Raw genomic sequence first — 25,378 nt, 5'->3', positions numbered from 1 at the left:
ATCAAAAGTTTCCCGCCCACACAATCCTGGGCTTAGGTCCAACCAACAAACAGGGTCCTTGTGTTGTTGAAAGCTTTGATGTTTGGTGGAAGACACGTCAATGTTTAGGAACCCCTGCAGACCCTTGGGGAACCCTTCATGTTTTGGAGAGCTCATCCTGTCCAACCCCCTCATTTGATAGGAGAGGGAAGCCGAGGCCCAGAAAGCGGGAGTGATGTACCCCAGGTCATCCAGTGAGGTGAGGACCGAGCAAGGACTTGGTCCCATCACATCCATTTATCCATTGCTTATTCGTTGTCTCCTCCAGTACAATGTAAATACAGTGTAAGCTCTGAAAAGATCGATTTTCCTCTCCTTTTACGCATCTGTTATCTCTCTTGGACCAAGCACAGTGTCTAGCACACGGTAGGTACTCAGTTAACATTTGATGAATGAATCCAGGTCCCCTGACTTCCCTGCTTTGCTTCACAATTATTTGATATCTAAAGGGTGAGACAGTCGGAACACAAGTAGGTACAGATTTATTATGATTTTGTAAATGCTAAGAAGGAGATTCAGGGCTCCGTGGGACCTGAACTCAGCTGGGAGGTCAGGGAAGGCCTGATATACAGAGGTTTCAGGTGAATAAGCTGATAAAAGGTTCAAGGGCAAGAGCATTTCCTCGGCTCCCACATGGCTCCTCCCAGAAGGTTTCGCCATCAGAAACTCAGGAGTCTGGCTGGAGCTGAATTACGTGGCCCAGCTGAGGACTGACGGCACCTCCCAATGACCGTCTCTGAGGACAGATGGTAACCCTTGCCCAGGAAGCGATCAGCTTAGAGAATGATATTAATCACACCAAAGCCTGGCGTTAATCGCACCGAGGCTTAACACTACACAGAATACAATGACAGTGCTCTGGTTACGGCCCTTGAAAAGAGTCCTTATTTTATATATATAAATATATATATTTATACTTACAAATACGTATATATATTTATAGATGAAATCCTATAATTTCATGATGTCTGTTTGCCACTGCAGGACAATATGAAAGGCAGAGGGGATGACGGGATGGCTGTTAGGGCTGCATCGTGGGTACTTGAGTTCTATTTTTATGTTAGAAATTCCTCATAATCAAAAGTTTTGAAGAAATCAAGAACATGTACAATAATAATAGAGCCCGATGTGGACTCAGAGCAGCAAAACCCATCATTCCTCCCCCAGCAGCAGCCAGGACTCCCCCAGCTGAAATCACCGGGCTGGCGGCACCTCTGCATGGCGGCCTCCCTGTGTTTTCCCTAAACTTTCCCTAATTGCGCTGGAACACAGGGGATCGCAGGCAGGGAACCCCTGGTCCCCGGGTCTCTTTGAAGTGTGACTCCAAGGCCTTTGCTGGGTCTTATAACTCGCAGGGTATTACAGGAGATACAGACCTGGACCAGATGCTCACAAACAACACCTCTGGCCTTCCTTTTGCATTGAGTGATGGGTAAGGTGGCAGGAGACCGGGGAGTATTTGCCATTTGCGGGCTTACGAGATCCTTGTTACGATTTCTCTCTCCGGGTGGTGTTTGCTCAGGGCGCAGCCTAATACCTATATCCTAAGACTCTTCCAGTCAGTTCCCAGATCCTCCTGAGTTACCCACAAGGCCACAGCTGCAGGGAGCCTGGACCAAGTGGCCATAACAACCAGACGGAGCAGGGGCAGAGGCGGGGCACAAGGGACGGGGCACAAACATCCCTGCGCCGAGGGGAGGGGAGGCTCCCAGCACCCTACCTCTTCTCGTAGTCCAGGTCCCCCACAGACCCGTTCATCAGCTGGTTGGGCGTCCACTTCAAGGTCATGACGTCAGCTGTCTGGTGCAGGGACAGATACCCCGGCACAGCCTCCATGTCATCCCTCTGCAGAGACAGCAGGACTCAGGCCTGACCACAGTGCTGGCATCACAGTGGACATGGGCCCTGGCCCATGTGACTCAAGGACACACAACCAGAACCAAGAGGTTGGCTTATTCCCTCCATGGCCATGTCCATTTGGAAGACCCTGAACCTCCCTCCAGGTGGCCGTGCTAAGCCAACCACCACGATGGGTTTGGTTCTATAGAGTCCAGCTGTGAAAGCCGCCCACCCAACCCTTTCATGTGGCTCAGGAGGGACATGTGGGGTCGGGGGGGCATCTTTAGAACCAGGAAGGGGGCTCTGTCCTTTCAATAACACCCTTTCCAAAACAGAAGGCATGTATCTGCCATCACTGTGTCCAGTCTTAAGGGAGAAAGAGACGGCAGCTGAGTTCTGTTCCAGATATTACCCAGAAGCCCCTCCCCAAATACCCTCTCCATACTCCCCGCCCAGGAGCTCCATCCTCTGCCTTCCCAATATGCCTGCAGGGCTTCTCACCTGCTCTGCTCTATCCCAAGTGGGGTTTGGCGGAGGGGGCTGTCTCCAAGCCTCACACATAAGAAGCAGCCCTCATCCCCCCAAATTCACCCCCACAACATGTGGAGACAGACAACTAACATTTACTGAGCACCGAGGGTGGACTGAGCATGGCTCCACTCCATAAATATCTCAACCACACATGCCAGCCACCCTGGGAGGAAGCATCCTTGCCGTATTTCATCGATTCTAAGATACACAATTGTTTTTCACATTTTAGTGCACCTGAAACGGGGATGCCTCTTATAATCAGCGGCATCTTAAACTGTGACATAGTTGTCCTTGCCCGATCTGGTGCAAACTCGGTCTCGGCTGTTTATATTGTTGTCCCTTCAATGACGCTTTGTGCTATCGTTGTTACTCCACATGTGGAGTACAGGTGTTTTTTTAAAATGTCTTCGAAAAGATTAGACTGTGATCTGATTGGAAAAGTGATTATGTATGCAGGAAGGCTGGGCACAGAGCAGTGGAGTGGAGTGTGATACTGGTGAAGCAGACACATCATTCACCCTGCAGGGATGACCACACTTCCAGACTTTCTTGCACAACAACCAAGTGCACACGCTTGCAGGAAAGGCTGTACCTCCTGTGCTCTTGATCAGAGGTGGGCAAGCTTTTTCTGTAAAGGGTCAGATAGGGAATAATTTTGGTTTTGTGAACAATACAGGTTCTGCTGCAACCACTCAACTCTGCCATGATAGCGTGAAAGCAGCCATATACCATATATAAACTAATGGGCATGGCTGTGTTCCAATAAAACTTTATTTACAAAAACAGGTGGATATATATAATAATATATATGTATGTATGTATAACTGAACCACTTTGCTGTACACCTGAAGCAAACACAACATTGTAAATCAACTAAATTTCAATAAAAATTGTAAAAAAAAAAAAAAAAGAGTAATAAAGTATCAGGAAGAACATAAATGGTAAAAAAAAAACACAACAAAACAGCAGGTGGAGGGCTGCATTTGGCCCACACCCTGTAATTTGTTGACCCTTTCTCTTGATGGAACAAAAAATTATATTAGATAGAAAAATAAGGGCAGTGATGACTGTGACTCAAAAAGTGATACAGAAGATCGGAATCCTGAAATGTGACGATGTTTTGGAACTATCTTAACTAATGTATTTCAGTTATATTTCCCCTTGTGTATACTTATAAGAATAATGTATGATTAAAAAAAACTATGTATAAATAAGTCTCAAATATCTCCTTCAAAAAGTATAAAATAAAATTTCCTAGTGAGAAAACATTGTGTATAATTTAATAGCATTTTAAATTTCCTGACGGTTGTGTTAATAAATCAGGCACCTTGGGACTTCCCTGGCTGTCCAGTGGTTAAGACGCTGCACTTCCACTGCAGGGGGCGCGGGTTTGATCCCTGGTCAGGGAATTAATATCCTACATGCTGCGCAGCACGGCCAAAAAAGAAAAAATCGTGCATCTTAAATTCATGGCTTCTTACAACTGAGGAAATAGGGTCTCATGCCCACTGAGATGCAAATACTGAGGCTCAGAAGGAGAAGTGACCTGGGGCACCCAGTGGTGGCAACTGTGAGCGCAGAGCTGGAGTGGCCAACAGCTCTCTCTCTTCCTCCTCCCGGCTGAGCCCAAACACAACGCTGATCTCGATGGTCCAGGGAGGGGACAGCAAAGGAGATATCACATGGGGGTAGGGCCTTCATGTGTCTTACTCGCCACCCACCCCTGGGGCTGCACTCAGTGCTGGGGCATAGAGGGCAACTGGTAAGTGGTACAGACTCTGAATTCAGATCATAACTCTGCCCCTTACTCCCCTGTGTATGGGCCTCAGTGTTATCATCTGTGATAATACAACTTGCTTCAGATGGTTGTTGTGAGGTTTAAATGAGTTAATACAGTTAAAAACACTTAGCACAGAGCCTGACACATAGGAAGCGCTCCATAACTATTAGCTGTGAAGACTTTCATCTTGATATCCTAAGCATCTAGTGTATAGTGGGTTCAGTACAAATGAGTGAACTAAATGAGTGAGTGATTACAACAGAGAATGATAGACAGCTGGGTGGACAGATGGATGGATAGATGAACTGGAAAACAAATGGACAAATGAAGAGATGGATTAATGATGAGTAGATGGATGGATGAATAGATGAATATAATTATGGGTGGATGGATGGAGGTAATGATGGGTAGATGAATGGATGGACGTAATGATGGGTAGATGGATGGATGAATGAACAGGTGGTTGGGTGGATATAAATACAGGCAGATGGATAAAGAAATGGTGATGGATGCATAGATAGAGGGATGGGTGAATACAGAGACTGGAAGAGAGTAGACTGGCTGGGTGGGTGGAGATTTTGACAGATGGATGAATAGATGGGTGAATGGGTGGATGGATCGATGGATGAGCAACCAGGAGCCAGAGGGAACTCCTCCTCTATAACCTGGAGCCAGACCCCCAGTGGAAGAACTGGGCCCAAGACGAACTCTCACCGGCTGAACCAGAACGTTGTTCTTGCCATAGAGCAGGGTGGCCCGGGAGTTCTGGTGCAGGGACTCTACATAGTCACGGGCGGAGAGGGACGGCCGGTCATCCATGCTGCTACTCGAATGCCTTTTCTGGATCTGGCAATGTGCGGGGAGGTGGCAGATGAGGTCTGGAGTGACCACCAAGGCCCCGGTCCACTCCCCACCTCCATACCAAGTCCAGAACTCAGCCAGACTCCCTCCCAGCGCCCCACCGTCCACCACACTCACGCAGAGGGCCGGACGCTTGGTGGGCGAGTCCTGTCGCAGGTGCAAGCTGTGGATGCGGTGCCTCTGGACAAGCTCGTCGGCTGAGGGGTCCGTCCAGAAGTGATCAGAAGTCTTCATCTTGGTGTACTCCAGGGCGCAGGGCCCCACTGCGGAGCAGACAGGGGCTAGGAACCCATCTCCCTGGAAAGTCCTCCCTCCCTTCTACCACCAGACGGACCACTTATTTCACCATCTCTCCCCTCCAGGCAGCTAGCATGACCCAGGGTCCTGCTAAAGAGAAACCAGCACAAGACCCTGAAAGCAAGAGGCAGGGAGCAGTTTTGAAGGGAGAGGCTGGTGGGAGGCGAGAGAGGCCCTTAGGAGGTGCCCCCTGGAGCTGAGACCAGAGATCCAGAAGAAGCTCAGAGCACTGGACCACTTACCCAACAAAGATGCAAGGATGGGGCCATCCACGGGGTCCATCAGGAGAGCTTCCTTCTCGTAATACTTACTAGCAAGAGAGGAAAGGACATGCAGGGTTGGATGGTGAGCAGCGGAGGGCACACAATCAACTACAGTCTGATGGTTAAGAGCAGACTGGGTTCAATGCCTCTCTGGTCACCCAGTACCTCTGTGAGCCTCAGCTGTCCTATCTGTAAAATGGGGATAATAATAATATGTCTCATAAGCCTGCCAAAGGACGTTTGAGAGAGACAACAGATGTAAGGCACTTAACACAGTGCTTGGCTATAACTGCTTAATACATGGCTTATTAATAATACATTATTATTAATAATGAGAGTAACAGGGGCTTCCCTGGTGGCGCAGTGGTTGGGAGTCTGCCTGCCAATGCAGGGGACACGGGTTCGAGCCCTGGTCTGGGAAGATCCCACATGCCGCAGAGCAGCTGGGCCCGTGAGCCACAATTACTGAGCCTGCGCGTCTGGAGCCTGTGCTCCGCAACAAGAGAGGCCGCGATAATGAGAGGCCCATGCACCGCGATGAAGAGTGGCCCCCGCTTGCCGCAACTAGAGAAAGCCCTCGCACAGAAACGAAGACCCAACACAGCCATAAATAAATAAATAAATAAAAATTAAAAAACAAAAACAAAAAACTAAATGAGTAAAATACGCAAAACTAACATTGGTTTTAAAAAAAATAATGAGAGTAACAGAAAAAATCATTAGAAGGCTGCCGGGGCCTGGCTGGTTCTGTCTGCTTCTCTTGCATCTTCCATTTCAAACACGAAGTCACTTAGAGGCTCAGATGATGTCTGCCCTTCCAATGTTATTGAGGCAAACACATGCTTTTTAGCTGTGGTGTGTCCTCAAAAGCTGTACTAATAGGCCTTCCTGTCTGGAAAACTAAAGCAGATGACGCTGGCCTGACACGCTCAAAAATGCCCCCGGCCTCTGACTCTCCAAAATAACATGCAATGTTGTCAATACGTTCGTGCTGAGTGTTTTGTTTTCTGAGTTGCTGTGTACTGGTTTCTAATTCTTTGCAAACTCATACAATCTAGAAAGTAACAGAACTTCAGAATTGGAAAGGACCTTGTTCTGACCTCCTGAGGGATCTCAGGCCCAGAGAAGGTAAGTGACTTGCTGGAGGCCACACAGCAGGTGGATGCAGGCTACACCCAGCAAGCTTAGCTCTTCTTCCTGTCCTACAACAGGGGGTGAAGAACACAGGATCTGGAGTCGGACTGAGTGGGAGCCCAGCTCGGCCACTCCCTCCCTCGCTGTGTGTCTCTGGGCAGGTGACTACCTTCTCTAAGCTTCGTTCTGTGCCCTCAGCTGTAAAATGGGAAGAATGACAGAACTCACCCACTTGGGGTTGCTGGGAGGAGTAAATGTCCAACTGCATGTATTAAGTCCTAACACCGGGAAGTTCTCACTAAATGTGGCAAAATCATTGTAATTTTACCCCAAAGAAATCTTCAATCAACCATAAAATTGGCTGAGGCAGAATGACACATCCTGGACATGCTCAACATCAAGTTTATACATTTTGGTGTCAGATCTGAAGCTAATACTTTGAGACACTTTCCAGTCCACCACTCGTATTCTATTCCAAAAATCAGCACAGTTACGTGATCATAACCTGGAAATAATGTCTTAAAATAGTAGGTAGGTTGGGAGCAAGATGTGACTATATAGGGTAGCCCCAAAGAGTTTCTTCCGGGTGATGGGTTTTTTTGGAACAGTTCTATAGCCTGAGTGTGGTGTTGGTTTTATGAAACTATGCATGTGTTAAAATTTCATAGAATTATATAGCAAAAAAAAAAAAAAAGAATGTACCAATACTGTTGGTTTAACAGTATTGTGTCAATGGCAATTTCTTGGTTTTAAGACTTGTACTACAGTTATGTAGGATGTTAACACTGAGGGTAGGCAAGAACCCTCTGTACTACTGTTTCAATTCTGTGTGAACCTAAAATTCAAAATACAGTGTTAATGAAGAAATAGTAGGTTGGTATTGCTGCTCAAATAAATTACTAAATAAATATGACCAACTTTTTCAGTGGGAAAACACAAGGTCATATGCCAAAGGCAATTAACTACAGAGACCCTGGACCCATAACAAGACAGGGGGCAGAGATGTGTTATAATTTACTAGAAGGTGAAGAGGTGAACTGGAGCTCCAGAGCCTGGATTTCTTTCAGTTCCTCTCCTGCCTCCGGGCCTTTGCACCTGTTGTTCCCTTTGCTGGGAACACTCTTCCCCACCCTGTTTCACAGTATCCCATCTTCTGGGATACTTGCCCTGACCACCCAGAGGAAATTAAACACCACCCACCTGTCCTGGTACACTCATCACAAATGATCACAATTACTGTTTGCCTGTTTTCCCTGCTACAATGCAAGCTTCATGAGGGGAAGGACTTTGGTTTGTATTTTAATACATATTTTCCTAGCAAACAGGCAAAGAATAAAAGATGAAAACAATGATACCCACTCTGTGTGAGGATGTGGTTAAACAGGCATTTTCACATACTGAAAGACGGAAAGATTCTCAGATATATTTCTTTCGTTCTTCCATCCTCTCTGTCTCTCTTGCTGGAAAGGGGTGCTGGCCACGAGGAGTCTCAGATCATAGATCCTTCAGTAGCTCCCCACTGCTCTTTTCATAATATCCAAGTTCTTTAACATGACAGGCAAGACCAATGTATCCCCAACATCTAGGTTAGTGCCTGGCACATAGTAGATGCTCAGTAAATATTTATTGGGTGAATGAATGGATGCATGGATGAATGTTTGCCAAGAGGACTTACACTGTAAAACCTTTATACCATGTCAATCTGAGCTAGGAGAGAAAATGTAAAAAATATCACTATGCATTTCCAAAATGCTGTGTACTCACTAACTCCTTTTCTCACCTCTTCTGCAGAGTGGCAGCAATTCCCATCCCGTCCCATTCACCAGAAGAGACAACAGAGGCACAGAGAAGCTAAGTGAGTCCCCTAGGGCCACAGAGTGAATAGACTGTGGGCTTCATTCATGGGAAAAGGAACATCTCTAAGATTGGAAGATCCTTATACCCCACCCCAATTCTGAAGACCCTGCATTGCTATTAAGCACCCAAATCTTCCCAAGGTTCTAAGCTAGGCTAGTTCAGAGTCAAACATCCAGAAGGCCCTTATTTAATCACTTTCACATCAAGTGTATATTAAGGGGGCAAAGGGTAAGCAGCTTTGTGCGAGAGGGTGCAATTCCTAAGAAGGCCAGCAGGTGGAGGCAGAGCGCACCCCGGTGTCTTCCGCTCACCTGCTGTTTTCCACAAGGTAATGAACAATTTTGTCCAGGACCTTCTCAAACAAGGCTGTACGGATCCACAGGTGCTTGATGGCGAGCGGGGACAGGTTGGGCAGTTTTGGCAGCTTTCGCACATTCTCCTGGAGGCCCTGGATCTGGTTTCGCCTTCAAGACCAGTAAAGGAAGATAATAGATAGTCACAAAAGAGGAAATCCAACAGGATCAATATGAAAATGGGAAAGTGTCCAACTTCTCTAAGAAATCAAGGAATGTCAATTAGAACAACAACAAGAGCCCATACTGTTCCTGGAGAATGGGAAAAGAGTTGAAAAAATAATACTGAGTGAGTGTGAAGATGTGGTAAAACTGACACTTTCATACACTGTTGATGGGTGAGCCAAATTCTCACACTGAAATTTCTGTCTCTCTCTCTCGGCTGGAAAGGAGTGTTGGCCAAGAACAGTCTTGGATTATAGATCTTTTGGTGGCTCCCCATTGCCCTGGAGAAGGAAGCTTTTTAACATGACTAGCAGGGCACTCCATGAGCTTGCCCGTTTGCCTCTCCAGACACCTCCTTACCACTCTCTGCCTCTGACCCCATGATCCAGCCAGACAGAGATATCTGTGGATCCCTGAGGCTGCGAAGCTCTCATCTGAGGACTTTCCATGAGCTGCTGCTTCTTCCCGGCTTCCCCCGCCCACCCTATTCCCTGGCTGACTCCTTCTCACTCTTGAGGTCTCAGCGAGGGCACCCCCTCCTACAGGAAGCCCTCTTGCACCAGCTGAAGCTGGGGAGGGGCCCCTCCTCTGTGTTCCCTCAACCTCTGCAGCTTAACTTCCCGCTCACTTCTCTGTCTTCCCCTCCACACTGTGACCTCGAGGGTATGGACAATGCAACTCGACTGCTTTTAAAATAAAATATTGAGAGTCTACCAAGTGGCAAGCCTTGGCCCTTTTTCACGCCTGTATCTCCAGGGCCCAGCACAGTGCCTGGCACATACAAAGGGCTCAGTAAATATGTCCATGAATGAATGATTGCACAAATGAATGAATGGGCACCTGGAATGGACATCTCTCATTCCTCCATTAGAAAGTTGCTCCCAGTGTTATGGAAGGTCCATGGAAATCCATCCCTTTAAGAAGTTATCAGCAAACACCTGGGAATTTAGCAGATGGATTGGAAGGCACCTAAAGACCAGGTGGCTGAGGAGTCAGATTCCAAATGGGAGTTGGCAATGCCAAATCCATAGCCTTACCCATCATGCAGTTCTGGCCAGCAGCCAGGGGCTGGCAGGGCCTAAAGGGCAAGGAAAGGGCCATTTCTCATCCAGTGAAGTGGAGTAACCACTCACGGCAGAGAGGGCAAACACATGACATGCATGCCTCTCTCTCCCTTCTCTTGCCCGTAACAGGCATGGCTAATCAATCCTTGCCCTCTTTCCCATGAAGCCCACTCACAGCTCCAGAATCTTTCACAACACAACTCTCTGTGCAGCCACTAGGACCAAATGGGTTTGAAACCTATTTGCCATCCCTGACCAGGCTCCAGCTAGGGGGTTTGGCTGTGCAGTCGGGACCCTGTGGGTGGCTCGGGTGGAAGGCCCTCACGTACACAGTCTCAGGCCATGAGCCTCCCCCCAGTACACACAATCAGCCACTAAGACAACATCCCCTTCAATGGCTGCTTCACTGTGAGCATCTGTCCACGCAGACAGAGACCATGTTGGTTATGTTAAACTTTGATCTTCCTGCATTTGGCACAGGCTTGGCTCAGAGTAGGCACTTATTCATTTTACAGTTGTTTCTTGGGCATTTCCCAGGTGCTGAGCACTGTCTCAGACACTGGGGACCTAATGGGGGATAGCACAGGTGCAGCTGCCTGCCCTCAAGGAGTTCAGAGTCAAGTGGGGGAGACAGACAACAATCAAGTAAACAGTAAACGAATGAATGAATAAATTACAGGTGGTGATAACAACTGGGAAGACAATAAACAGAGGGATATAAAAGAGAAAAGGGGTGAGGGCTGGAATTTACCATTAGTTAGGGGAAGGCCTGAGGATGACAAGGAACCAGCCATAGAAGATGAGGGGTGTGAACTGGGTGGAGGGTACGGTGTGTGCAAAGGACCTGGGGTGTGAAAGAATCTGGCGGGTTTGAGGAGCAGAATGGAGAGTGGAGAGGGTGCAAGGAGGTGCAGGCTCTCACAGAGCCCGGGGAGGAGCAGGGGCTGGCCTCTGGGGGTACCCTAGCCTGTACCCCGTTCTCAGCACTTACGCGCTCTCGATCAGCTGCTCCAGGTCCTGCACCTTGTGGCTCAGCTCCTCTGCTGGCGGGAAGCTCTTGCCCACTTTCATGAAGAGAGCTGCGATCTTGTTGCTGCGCAGGAAGCCAGCCGCCCGCCTCCGCAGGCCATGCAGTACGCAGGCCTCCACAGCCGCTGCGGGGACACAATGATCAGCAGGCCCTGCCCATGCTCCCCAGTGCCCAGCCTGGCTCTGAGCTTCAGACACACACAGGTACCTTGAAGATCCGGGGACCCCAGAATCACAAATTTCGTGACAGCATCATAGCAAAAAGCACGTATGCCTCTCCACCATCCAGCCCCTCAAAAGGGAGCAAGGGGGCTTAGTGGTGAACCCACGTTTGCTGCCCAAGGTCAGATCATCTCTGTTCACATTCTCTCCTGGTCAATAACCAGCTGTGTGACAGGGGGCAATTACTTCCCCTCCCTGTGCCTCAGTTTCCTCATCTGTAAAACGGGGATGGTATGAACATTAACCTCATGAGGTTGCTGTTAGGATGAGGTGGGAAAAATGCACGGAAAGCACTTTGCACAGAGCCTGGCACATAGTGTGTGCTTTACGAATGTTAGCTATTACTCCTGTCAATGAGGGAGGGGAGCCTGGACCATGTGACTGCTGAGCTTTATTCTAGTTAGAGAATCACATTGTTGTCATTACTACTGTGACTCCAGTAACAGCTAACATTATGGATCTCATTTGATCCACAGCCAGGCAGAAAGGAAAACCATCCATTTTTCAGATGTGGAAACTGAGGCTCCCAGAGGTAAACTGAACTGCCCAGGACCACCCAGCAAATAAGTGATGGAGCTGGGATTCAAACACACATCTGAACCCAAGGCGTGTTCACAACACTTGTGCCTCCACAAAGGGCCTTTGAAGAGAGGATTCAGTCATAATCTTCCCATTTCTGTGTTTCCCCTGGAGGCCCCGCCCAGCCCTCCTCAAATAAGACACCTAGGGTGTAGCCTGGGTTCTACCACTAACTTGCTGTGTGACCTCAGGCAAATAACTTTCTCCCTCTGGTCCTCAGTGTTCCCTTCTAAGAAACAGACCCTGTGCAGGCCATTCTGATGGCCCCTATCTTATATCTGATACTCTCAGCAGCCTTTATTTATCTTCTTACTTTCCGTCTTACACAGCAGACTGGGAGCTCTCTAGTATGCACTGGAGCATAATCAATGTTTATGGGAAAATGTGAATTTATAATAAGAGCCACCCCTTCTTGGGCACCTACTGGGTGTCAGACCAGTGTTAAGGTTTACCTTCCCTGATCCCCGCGGCAAAACTCATGAAGCAAGTGTTCTAGTTACTGTCATTTCAGAAGAGGACACCAGCACTCAAGAGCCTGACCAAGGTCATGCCATGTGCAAGGAGAAATACTGAGAAGTTTCGGTTTAATTGCCTGTGTTGTTTTTGTTGTTGTTGTTAGCAATGACTTGGCTCTGAAGGATTGTTCACATGTTGCCTAATCTGCTCATGGATTTAAAATATTCTGGGCGATGATCTCTAAAATATCTTCATTTTTGCTTACATACCCAGAACTTTCATTTCTTTGTACTGAGTAAGTTCATGATCCATTCCGGCTTGGTAGACATTTTTCCATTCTTTCTGACAATGGCTCATAAGGAACAATGGACAAAAGAAACCTCAGGGACATCCTTCAGGTCTCATTTAGAGCCAGCAAATTTCTCTCACCCCCAAACTCCGATCAGAGTTAGAGAATTATTATGATTTTTATCACTCTCTAGTCTTCTAAGTCTTTAATTGGTAGGTATGCTAGTGAGTCCCAAAATAGACATGCATATCATGTCTTTTGCAAATAAAAATGTCCAGGAGAAGAAAGCCAGAGATATATATCTATATTTATATAGAGAGATATATATTCCCATATATATGTATGTGTGTGTATATATATGTGCGTGCATAAATGTGTATTTTTATACATAACATCTTATAGAAAAACCCGAATGAACTTTTTGGCCAATCCAATATATACATAAAACATATTTCTGGGACTTCCCTGGCTGTCCAGTGGTTAAGACTCGGCGCTTTCACTGCCATGGGTCCAGGTTTGATCTCTGCTCAGGGAACTAAGATTCCACAAGCCAGGAGGCGCAGTCAAAAAATATATATATGTGTATATATATTTATTGATTTAAATAAATGCATTATCACCTAAAAAAATAAGATCTTGCCCAAGGTCACACAACCAAAAAGTGGCAGAGGTGGGATTTGAACAGAGGTGGGCTGCAAGGGGCTGAGCTGACGTCAGTGGTTTCCCAGGTCATGGCATGTGCTCGGCCAGCTGCAGGCCCACGGGTGGTGTCCCCGGCCATCTGGATGGAAGCTGATGGGTCCCTCCATAGGGCCAAAACCGTGAGAGGGGCATTACAGCTTGTCCTTCGTTATGAGACTCCAATCACGAAATAAAAAGGTTTTCAGGGAGAAAGAAACACTCCCACATATACGTACACACTGCTTATGCACTGAATCCTGACTTCAGGGACACGGTAAGACACCTGTCTCTAGACATTGTGAAAGTACAGTAAGAACCTGGCAGGGAGGTTATTTCTGGAACCCTGTGGGCCTCGCAGGTTCAAGGAGAGAAGTCTCAGTCACGCTCTGAGCCTGCCTCCTTTGCTGAGCCAGCTGGAAGAGATCCCTCGGGATGTGTCTATGGCTCTTGATTCCTTATTATTTTTTTTTAAGTCCTCATTCATCCTGTCTCTTTACCTGGGTGAGGAAAGGATGCAGAGCCCATCCCTTAGATGCAAGACCCCTGGTCACTTGGGGTAGGGTCAGTGCGAACGGAACCCACGGGAGGGAAGGCATCCTTCTGTGTCAACCATGATTACCTTTTCCCGGGGTGCAGATGTCATTCTTAATTTCTTCTCTACTTCCAAATCTTTTCTCTACTTCCAAATTCCCTAATGGAGTCCCTTTAGAATCCAAAAATAGCTTTGCAGTTAAAAAGCAAAAGAATGACATGAGAACTTTGCTCAAAGAAAGACGCCACATCCCCGAGGCAGCCCACAGAGGGAAAAAAAGCCACTTTTCAAGGCCACGGGCCACTAACTCACCACAGAAAGAGACGATGTGGCTGCTGTCTTCGTGGACAAACTTGCGCGTGACGGCTTCCTCCATAATCTGCTTCACCTGGAAGGCAGAGGCACCGGAGGGGGAGACCCAAACCCACTCGGGGTGCAGACACCTCAGAGGGTTACATCACCCCCCATGGTGTTCTCAGGCTGCTTGGGATGTTTTAGTAACTGCTTTCCTTCCACATCCTCCCCGCTGTGTCTTCTGTAGGGCTAGGGCCTGTGGCCTCTGAAAGCCCCACACTTCACACTGAGAGCTGACACAGCACTTCCCCCGACATAACCAAGTCAGCACCCGCACCGTGAACAGCTCCCGGCCACTAAGCCCAGCAAGCTCTAAGCCTGGTTTTGCCAGCAGCATTTAAAAGTCTGAAAACTATCTAACTGAGCCTGTGGAACTGGTCCCACTTACAGATGGGGAAACTGAGGTTCAAGAAGATGAACTAGCCCACCCAAGGCCATACGGCTAGGAAGCAGCAGAGCTGGAATTCCAACTTATAAAAATGTTTCTCATTTTGGCTCCAGCTGCCATATCCTGACCCCTCTAGCTACTAGCTGTATTTCCTCAGGCAAATCATGTCGCCTCTCTGAACCTTAGTTTTCTCACTGGGTAAAGAAAGGGCTTGTAGGAACAGCACCTACAAGGGGCAATGGGAGGACTGCACAAGGTAATGCACCCCACGTGCTGAGTACAGAGCCTGGTGCGCAGTGTGCCTGCGATAAACGTTAGCTGCATGCAGGTCATTGCCCTGCCGAGAACCTCACACCTGGCCTCGTTTACCGTTATTCTGTTCCTGCCTGAAACATCACCTGTTAAGATTAAATTTCCTTGCTTGGGGGCCCACAGTGGCTGCTTTTGTAACATCCATCAGATTTGTGATTTTGTCAGCACCTGTCCTGCCTGCCAAGCTGTGGAGCCCATGAGGGCAAGCACTCCATGTCTCCCTGCTTAACAACTGTGGTCCCAGCACACAGTAGGTGCTCAATAAAGTTCTGTTTGAGGAATGAATGGCTTGAAAGATCATGATTGACTTCTGCTTTGGTAGAATATTCTAGTTGAAAAACATGCTTTCTTGTCACTATAATCATGGGTAAACGGACCAGCAGCATAATGATCCCTGGAGCAAACAAAGGCACAGAGAGGTGGAGTAACCTGCCCAGAGTCACACAGCTGGTGAGGAGTGGATTCAGGGCTTGGACCCAGGTTTATCTGACTCCAGGGGTTGAGCCCCTTCTACAACATGCCGTTAAGCCCACATGGTCTCAGAGCATTTGTCCCCCTCTCTGCCCTCCTCAGCCTCAGGTACCTGCCTCCCTCTTTTCTCTGCTCCCAGCACCCAGACTTGGACATCATTTGGGAAAAGAGGCAGAGGGAGTGAGTTCAGGCCAAATAGTGGTGACAGTGGACTGTCAGGGAGGCATGGGGGTGGGTGTCCAGGCAGCTGGATCGGGAGTACTTTCAAAAGCACAGTGAGTAATCAAGAGCCAAGAACTGGGAGCCAAACAGACTTGGGTTCAAATCCTGGCTCAGCCACTTACTAGCTGTAGGAGCTTAGGCAAATTCCTTTACCCAGCTCCAATTTCTACAGAATCATTTTACTGACTCTTTTGGCTCCACCATCGAAATAGACTCAGAGTCCAACCATTTTTCCTCCCCTCCACCAGCACTGCCCAGGTGCAAGTGATCCTGGTCCAAGTCATATCTCTCCTGGATTGACACTGTAACCTCCCACTGGTCTCCCTGCATCTACATCCTAGAGGCTGTCTTAACGTGTCCAGAAGGATCTTGTTAAAAGGTAAGTCAACAGAACAACCAGACAGAAGGTCAATAAGGAAACAGAGGACTTGGACGACATTATAGACCAACTGGACCTAACAGACACATGAACTATCCAACCAACAAGAGCAGAATACACACTTTTCTCAAGTGTACATGGAATAGTCTTCAGGTTAGTGTGTTAGGACACAAAACAAGTCTTAATAAATTAAAAAAGACTGAAATCAAAGAAAGTATCTCTTCCGATCACAATGGAATGAAGCTAGAAATCAACAGCAGAAGGAAAACTGGGAAATCCAGAAATAAATGAAAATTTAAACGCACGCTTAAACAATGAGTCGAAGAAATCACAAGAAAAATCAACAAATATCTTGAGACAAAAGAAAATGAAAACACAACATGCAAAAATTTATGGGATGAAAGGGAAGCAGTGATAAGAGGGAAATTTACAGTTGGAAATACTTACGTTAGAGAATAAAGATCCCAAATCAGCAATCTAACTTTACACCTTAATGAAGTATAAAAGGAGAATAAACTAACCAAAGCTAGCAGAGGGAAATCAAGATTAGAAATAAACAAAATAGAGAACAGAAAAAATTAACAAAAGCAAGAGTTGGTTCAAACAATCAGCAAAATTGACAAACTTTAAGCTGGACTGACTAAGAAAAAAGGAGAGGGCTTCCCCGGTGGCGTAGTGGATAAGAATCTGCCTGCCAATGCAGGGGACACAGGTTTGATCCCTGGTCGGGGAAGATCCCACATGCCGTGGAGCAACTAAGCCCGTGCACCACAACTACTGAGCCTGTGCTCTAGAGCCCACGAGCCACAACTACTGAAGCCCGTGCGCCTAGAGCCCGTGCTCTACAACAAGAGAAGCCACCGCAATGAGAAGCCCGCGCACTGCAACGAAGAGTAGCCCCCGCTCTCCGCAACTAGAGAAAGCCCACGCGCAGCAACAAAGACCCAACGCAGCCAAAAATAAATAAGTAAATAAATAAATAAATATTTTTTTTTTAAAAAGAAAAAAGGAGAGAAGACTCAAATAATTGAAATCAGAATTGAAAGAGGGGACATTACAAGGGACGCCACAGAAATAAAAAGGATTATAAGAGAATACTATGAAAACTGGATACCAACAGATTGAATAACCTAATAGACACTTAATAGACTATAGTATAGTGTAAACGTAACACTTATATCCACTGGGAAACAAAAAAATTCATGTGATTCATTTTACTGTGATATTTGCTTTATTGTGGTGGTCTGGAACCAAACCTTCATTATCTCCGAGTCAAGCCTGTATATGAAAAGCCCACAGCTACCATCATACTCAATGGTGAAAGCCTGAAAAAGCTTTTCCTATAAGTTCAGGAACAAAATAAAGATGCCTGCTTTTACCTCTTCTTTTTAACATAGCACTGGAAGTCAGCCAGATATATTAGGCAAGAAAAGAAACAAAAGAGGGACGCACACTGGAAAGGAAGAAGGAAAATTATCTCTTTTCCCAGATGACATGATCTTATATTTAGATATTATATACAGAGAGAGAGGTTTGTATGCCCATGTTCATAGCAGTGTAATTAATTCACAATAGCCAAAAGGTGAAAACAACCCAAGGGTTCATCGATGGATGATAGATAAACAAAATGTAGTGTATACATACAATGGAGTATTATTTAGAGTTAAAAAGGAAGGAAATTCTGACACATGCTACAACATGGATGAACCTTTGAGCACATCATGTTAAGTGAAATAAGCCAGACACGAAGAGGCAGATACTGTAGGATTCCACTTATATGAGGCACCTAAAATAGTCAAATGCATAGAGAAAGTAGAATGGGGCTGCCAGAAGTTGGGGTGGGGGCGAGGGGAAAATGGGGAGTTAGTGCTTAATGGGTACAGAATTTCAGTTTTGCAAGATAAAAAGAGTTCTAGACACTGGCTACACAATAATGTAAACATACTTAACACTACTGAACTTAAAAATGGTGAAGCATGTGAATTTTCTGTTCTCTGTATTTTACCACAATTTTAAGAAGCATGTATGTGTTAATGTAGTATAAATAAATATTTTCTAGTTAGAAAAAACAGGGTAAGTCCGACCACCATCCCTCCAGTGCTCAGAGCTCTCCCGTGGCTCCCATCTCACCTGGAGTGACAACCCAAGTGCTCACGATGGCCCACAAGGCTCCACATGACCTGGGTCCATCACTGTCCTCCCAGCCTCCTCCCCCACTGGTCCTGTCACTCACTCCACATACCCCATATCTCCTTGCTGTTTGCCCAGCTCAGAGGGCACGGTCCCACCTCACGCCTTCACACTTGCTGTTCCCTTTACTGACCCAGCACAGGAACATTTGGCTCTGCCAGGCTGGTGTTCCCTGCAGCAGCAGGACAGCTCTGGGGGGTGGGAGGAGTGCCGAAGCGTGACCACTCCATTTCAGGGCAGGCCTCAGCTCCCTCCAGAGGGCCAGCCCTCTCTTAAGCAGGTCGCAGCCCTCCTGCTAATGTCCTCCTGTTCCTTGGAGGCGGCCATCTGCCTGTCACCCTCTGGAGTGGCTCTGATGCAGAGGCCCTGCTGCCAGCCTGCCCCTTTCCCCACGGTTAGCGCAGAGACCACCAGGCCCCATCGGCTCCCTCCACAAAAGGAGGCTGTGAGCTTCCTCAGGATGTGTGAAAAACCCTTCAGCTTTAGCTTCCGGCTCTGCTAGCAACTAGTAGGGGCCCTTAGGCTGGCAACACCCCTCTGGCCTCAAAGACCTGCCCAGGATGCCTTAACCTCTTTCCATTCCTCTTCCTTGTCACCTGCTTTCCAATCCTGTAAACTGTCACCTCCCCTAATGTTATGGGCTCAGCTGTGTCCCTCCCTGGCCCCCCACCAAATTCATGTTGAAATCCTATCCCTTAGGACCTCAGAATGTGACAGTATTTGGAGATGAGACCTTTACAGAGTGATTAAGTTAAAATCAGGACATTCGAGTGAGCCTTCATCTGATATCATCTGGGGTCTTTATAAGAGGAAATTTGAACGTGGACAGGTACAGAGGGAAGACCATGTGAAGATACAGGGAGAAGACAGCCATCAACAGCCGAGGAGAGAGACCCAGAACAGACCCTTCCTGCCCGGCCCTCAGAAGGAACCAATCCTGCCGACACCTTGATCTTGGACTTCCAGCCTCTAGAACTGTGAGAAAATAAATTTCTGTTGTTTAAGTCACCAAGTGGTACCTTGTTATGGCAGCCCGAGCAGACTAATACATCTGCTGTCTTCCTCTCTCCCTCTCTCTGGAAGGCCTGGGGCATCCCTAACCATCGCATGTGGCAGATAACACTGATGTAGTACAAAGAGGATGGGGCCTGGAGGCTTTGACTTCTCTGTGTTGCAGGATGGCCTGGCCAAGCAAAATTAAGATTCAGAGGTCACCTGGTGAAAAACCATGGGCAGGTGTCTTTACTGGGGGCTCTGTGTGTTTGAGTGATAGCAAGAGGGCTTTCTGGTTTGGGGCTGGAAAGGAAGGAAGAGTGCGGGGTACAGGGGCCATGGGACTCAGGGGTGGGGAGAGGATGGCGGTGGGGGCCATGAGAAGGTTCTGATGATGTGGCAGATGACACAATGCACCACTCAGATCCCATGAGGACCGGAGGCTGCCAGCTGCTGGGAGAGCTGCTGTCCCTTAGGAAACAGGGTCACCTCAGCTGCAGAGAGGGCCTCCCCCAAGGTCGCAGTACTGCCCGGGGTGGCCCATCCAGTGAATGATGCATGTGGGGTGTGAAGATCCGGCATCCTTGCCCTAACATGGGACAGCTCTAAAGGGCCGTCCCAGCTCTCCACCGGGCTGAGGCTTCCACGGAGGCCACATTGCGGCCCAACTTCTCCCTCCACCCACTCCTGCTTCTCTGCCTCACCTCCCCTGGTGCTGACCCCGAGAGCGTGCCCTCATAGACCTCCGGCGTCCTGATCTCTATCTCAGCACTGACCTCGGATCAACATGTCTGGACAGCAATCTACAGGGACAAGTTGCAAGTGATACAAACGCAGGTGAATTCATCTGGGCAGGCGGCAAGAGAACCAGCCCTCGGATACTGAGTTCAAGGTGGAGAGAGCTGCGGGGGTGGAGTCAGACAGTCCTGCCCTGAAGGGGCCCTTAGTCCAAAGAGCCACAAGCTAAGGGAGGTGGGAGGTAAGTGCGATGGGGACCAGCAGAGCTCCTCGGGGCGGGGCCCAGAAGCACCAGCACTGGCACCAGCTGGGAACTGGTTAGAGATACAAAAGCTCAGCCTCACCCTGGACCTACTGAATAAGAAACTCTGGGGTGGTGATCAAGCCCTCCAGGTGATCTCAAGCACGCTCAGACTGTACTCAAGGATCTAAGGGGATGGAAAAGGAGAGGGGGGGAGAGTGGGGAAGGGTGGGGAGGATATAAAACAAGGAGCTGCCCCAAAATCCTTAAGAAAGAGGCATAGCAGTCACAGCTGTCTCTGGGGACCCTCCCCACACAGCCTGCCCCTTCTGGGAACCTCTCCCTCCCACCCTGATCAGACTGGGGGCAGTAGCGGTTCCTGGTTCCCCAATGTTAATATCACGGGGTCTCACAGCATCCTTCCCTTGCCTTAGTCAACAGCCCTTTATTAAATTCACCTTAATGTACTCAGTTTGGGGGAAGCACTTGCTTCCTATCGGCACCCTGACTGCACGCACGCATTGTCTCAACTCCAAAATCTGCAGAGCAGGGAAGGCCGTCTGCTTACAGCTGTGGAGCCTGAAACTCAAAGGGTAACCTTGCTGTTGAGGTCACACAGCTGGGAAGCTGGCTGCAGGGAGGAGCCCGTGGCTGCCTGGCTCTGGGCCTCTTATCCTGGGGATGGATCTGGGGGTGGGTGGTGGAGGGGAGAATGCAGCACCCACGGTGTTCTCAGCCTGAACAAGGGGTTCTGGCGAGTGAGGGCCCCTCCCACCTCCGTTGGCTCCCAGCTGTGGGCTAGAATATCTCCCCAGAAGTTCATAACAGGCTGACAGCCGGAGGCCAGGAGAGGAAATTAAAAGGCAATGCTGTGGGAGCCTTCCCCAGAAGGTCACTGAGAGTCTTGCAGAAGAGGGCATGGTCTCACCGCAGGAAGAAAGAGGCTGCTGCCCACGCCCGCGACGGGGGGACCCATCCCCGGGGACAGATCAGCACTGTGGGCGGGGGAAGAGGGTCTGGCAGCTGCGGAAGACTTCTGAAATTAGCTTAACCACCTTCCCCCTCTCAGACCCCCAGACATGGTCTTGAACTTGGTCCACCTTGGAGGCAGACAGATTTGAGGGACCGTGGGGTAGTTTGGAGACAGTGGCAGTGGCAGGGTGCCATCCTGGCTCCTTGCGGCCTGTGTGGTTTTCTAAGCTTTGGACCAGGAATCCCGCCCCCTTTGGGCGGCACAGAGGCAGTGACTATGGTTGGTGCCACTCTGGAGCCACGCAGACCTGCGTTCTCATCCCAGCCCGGCCACTCACGTCCAGTGCGAGCTCGGTCGAGTCGTGCCCCTGCTGGCACCTCAGTTTCCTCATCTGTAAAGTGGAACCTATCATCCCCTGGGGCTGTGCTGAGAATTAAATGTGATGTGACTGGTGAAAGGGCAGGCCGGGCTAGCACACAGTAGGAGGTTTATGACGCTAAAGCTTACCCTCACTTTTCTGGGCACTTGCTGTGTTCCGGGGACTATTTGTAAGCACAACCTTAATGAGGTCATTTCCTGAGTTCTTCCCATTTTATAGATGGGGAAACTGACGCACAAAGATTAGCTAACCTGACCCAGGTCACACAGAGGCAGCAGGATTCAGACCCAGGGCCTTTGTTCTAATAAATACTTTGTCTCTCCCTGCAGAAGCGGAGGCCACTGTGAACAAAATGCTTCTGTTATTCTCCTTTTGTTTTGTCATTCTGCTTTTGTTATTAAAGGAGAATGTATACTAAGAGCATCTACAAAGTGCCAGGTGATCTGTTTAGAATGTCTGATTTAATCCTCACGAGAGAATTATTATCCCCATTTTAAAGATGGATAAAGTGAGGCACAGAGAGTTTATACAACTTGTCTGTAGGTCACACAGCCAGGACTTGAACCCAGGTCTGTCTGACGGCCTGACCTGGAGCCCTGCCTCCAGCCCTGCCCAATCTTGGGTCAGGCCCTCTGAAATCCCAAGGTGCTGAGAAACCTGTGAGGAGGGATTCTCCAGTGTCTCCCAACTTGGGGATGGAAAGAGGCACTGAACTGGGAGTCAGAAGACCTGGGTCACCTGGATGTGACTCCGCCAACGACAGCACACCGTGGGGACCCTTCAGAGGCAGGGGGACCTCAAAGGTCACAGTGGTTGGGAAACTGTGATCCCTCTCCAGCTCCATTCTAAGGAGTCCTCCAACAACTGCTTGCGTTTCTCCAACGATGGGGAGCTCATCTTTTTGGAACCAGCTTCTCAGCTCTAAGGACAGGATGTGAGGAGGCAGTTGAAAGAGGCTAAGAGCCTAGGAGGTGGAGTCACTGACCTGCGGTCCAATCCTTGGCCACTCACTGCCCACATGATGCTAGACAAGCTTCCCCATCTGTAAAATGGGGTGGATGGTCTTAGCACCCCTACCTCACAGGCGTAATGTGAGGCTTGAATGAGACTGTGGAGACTGTACCTGGCACATAGTAAGGATGCTACAAACAGTAATGACTCTTGAGATGATAGTGATGGTCAGGTTCACTGCGTGGCCCACAGTGGATTTTCATGAGGGTTAGTTAGTTAGGTGAATGGCCAATTGCTAAGGCGCCCTTTCAGCTCTATTCACCAACCCCAACTTCCTCTGGCTGTGGCCCAGCCGTGCCTCCACATCAGGCCTCAGAGCACCTACCCCACCCCACCGCCAGCCCCACCCTGCAACCATTCAGAAATATGCCCCGCCCTCCCCCATCCCTCCCTCCTTCTACCTGCAAATATTTAAACAGCATAAAAGGAGGATTAATCTCAGGAGGGAGACAGGGAAATCCGGGCCAATCTGCAAAGCCGGAAGGGGGGCTCCTGGTGGCTCCCCGGTCTGCCCTGTGTCTCTCCTCCTCACACCTGCCACCTGCCCACACCCAGGTACCCTCATGTTGCCCACCTGGAACACTGCCAGGTTCCAAATCAACTTGCTCCTCCTCCCTGCCTCTCCACACTGTGTTTACTCCTCTAAGCCCCGGATGGGAATCACATGGCCCAGTACGCAGGGCTGTCATAAGGATTACGGAAAATACAGGCAGCGGACCTCAAACGAGACCCAGCACACAGCTGGCACCATATAAAAGGAGGCATTTTAGTGACGTGACTAAGAACATGGGCTTGGGAGCCACCAGGCCCAGGACTAACTCCAGCTCTGCTGTTAGCTGGGGAACCTCGGGCCTCGGTTTCCTCATCTGTGAAATGGGGATGACGTTTGCACCACCTCACAGGGCTGCTATGGGAGGATTCCATAGACAAAACAGGCACAGTGCTCAGAACCGCCCTGTCTAAAACAGAGTCTCTTGCATGGCACCCTAGAACTTATCACAGCCTGATCGTCACTACACGTCTGTGGATTTATTCATTCAGTGTCCGTCTCTCCCAAGTAAACCTTGAGCCCCTAGGACAAGCAGTTCAGTATATATTTGGTGATGACTCTGATTATATCAATAACACGAATACCAGTAGCCGATGCTTATGGAGCTGGGTTCCAGGCAGTGTCCTAAGCCCCTTTGACGCCTGATCTTGTTTGCTATGTGTGTAAGGCTGGGGTCAGCAAACTTCTTCCATGTGTGTAAGGCTGGGGTCAGCAAACTTCTTCTGTAATAAGTCAGACAGCAAATACTTCAGGCTTTAGGATAGCAGTGCCATATAAAATACAGGATGCCCAGTAAAACCTAAATTTCAGATAAATAAGATATATATATATATATTTAGTATAAGTATGTTGCAAATAGTGAATGGTAAATACTTTTGCTAAAACATTACTGTTTCCCTGAAAGTCAAATTTAATTGGGCTTTCTGAATTTTCATTTGTTAAATCTGGCAAACCTCTTTTTTAGGCCACCTACAGTCTACATCACAGAAGTCTTTTTTGCTTTTACAACCCTTTGTAATGTAAAAAGCACTCTTGGCTCAAGGGCAGCACACAAACAGGCTACATTTGGGCCACGGGGACCCCTGGTTTAAAGCACCCAGCACAGTGCCTGTGGCACATAGGAGGCCTAAATAAACATCACCAGAGCTGCCACCTGCTCGGTGGAGGCCTTAGAGCATCCGCACGCCAGCCGGGCGACTCAGGTGGCAGGGGCCTGGTGGTGCAGGTGGGTGAGTACTGCTTAGGCAGCGACAGCTTCTGAGATGGAGGCCCCTAGGCAGCCTGACTCTTACTCTGCAAGAAACTCACGGTGGAGTTAGATTAGGATGCCTGGAGGGCCTTCGAAGTGGTTTTAAAAATAACTCTCAGGGACTTCCCTGGTGGCGCAGTGGTTGAGAATCCACCTGCCAATGTTCGAGTCCTGGTCTGGGAAGATCCCACAGGCCGCGGAGCAACTAAGCCAGGGCACCACAACTACTGAGGCTGTGCTCTAGAGCCCGTGAGCCACAACTACTGAGCCCACGCACCACAACGACTGAAGCCCACACGCCTAGAACCCGTGGTCCGCAACAAGAGAAGCCACCACAATGAGAAGCACGTGCACCACAACAAAGAGTAGCCCCCGCTCGCCGCAACTAGAGAAAGCCCGCGTGCAGCAACGAAGACCCAACGCAGCCAAAAATAAATAAAAAACAAAACAAAACTCTCAGCATGTAGGGAAAGTGGGGAGAAAAGGGGGGGTGGCTCAAAGGCCCCCTCGACAATGACTGGGGTGCGGGGGGTGAGAGGTGGATAGGCTGGGCCACTCTGCAGGCACCCCGGATGCTGAGAACAAGATGCAGATACCTTAAGAGGCCAGTATTTCCAGCCCTGCCTCAGGACGCAGGTCCCCAAAGGCAATGCAATGGGCTCACCTCCATGCCTTTGCCCACGTGGTGCCTTCTGCCAGATGCCCCTCCATGCATGCTCCAGCTAGCTAACTGCAACTCAGGCTTCAGCCCAGGTGTCCCCTCCTCCTGGGAGCCTTCCTGGACTTTCCATACCCCAAGCGGGGATAAGCGTGCCTCTTCCACGTTCCGCTAACACCTGCCTTCCCATAACGTATCACATGAACCAAAACTGTCAAAACTGACTGCTCAGTGAGTCAACCTACACAGAGTGCCTCCTATGTGTGCGGCATTAGGTGGCAAGCAGATGGAGTCCCTGT

General features: G+C 48.8%; 1 protein-coding gene across 5 annotated transcripts in view; it reads right to left on the bottom strand.

Moving 5' to 3' along the window:
* SGSM1 (small G protein signaling modulator 1) overlaps positions 1 to 25,378 on the bottom strand; it is an 87,093-nt gene that overhangs the window by 48,387 nt on the left and 13,328 nt on the right. For 4 of the 5 annotated variants that reach the window (XM_057526843.1, XM_057526844.1, XM_057526845.1 and 1 more), the window contains 7 exons: positions 14,284 to 14,359; positions 11,175 to 11,337; positions 8,913 to 9,065; positions 5,590 to 5,657; positions 5,168 to 5,313; positions 4,904 to 5,035; positions 1,760 to 1,884 (listed from right to left, as the gene is read on the bottom strand). In XM_057526843.1, coding sequence (XP_057382826.1) covers positions 1,760 to 1,884; positions 4,904 to 5,035; positions 5,168 to 5,313; positions 5,590 to 5,657; positions 8,913 to 9,065; positions 11,175 to 11,337; positions 14,284 to 14,359 — 863 coding nt within the window. Of the gene's footprint in view, positions 1 to 1,759; positions 1,885 to 4,903; positions 5,036 to 5,167; positions 5,314 to 5,589; positions 5,658 to 8,912; positions 9,066 to 11,174; positions 11,338 to 14,058; positions 14,143 to 14,283; positions 14,360 to 25,378 lie in introns of all 5 variants that reach the window. The other variant, XM_057526842.1, reaches the window with a different exon arrangement.

The sequence above is a fragment of the Balaenoptera acutorostrata genome, chromosome 13 (assembly GCF_949987535.1).
Source record: "Balaenoptera acutorostrata chromosome 13, mBalAcu1.1, whole genome shotgun sequence".
NCBI classification, from domain to species: domain Eukaryota; kingdom Metazoa; phylum Chordata; class Mammalia; order Artiodactyla; family Balaenopteridae; genus Balaenoptera; species Balaenoptera acutorostrata.
This window is presented reverse-complemented; position numbering and strand designations above follow the sequence as displayed.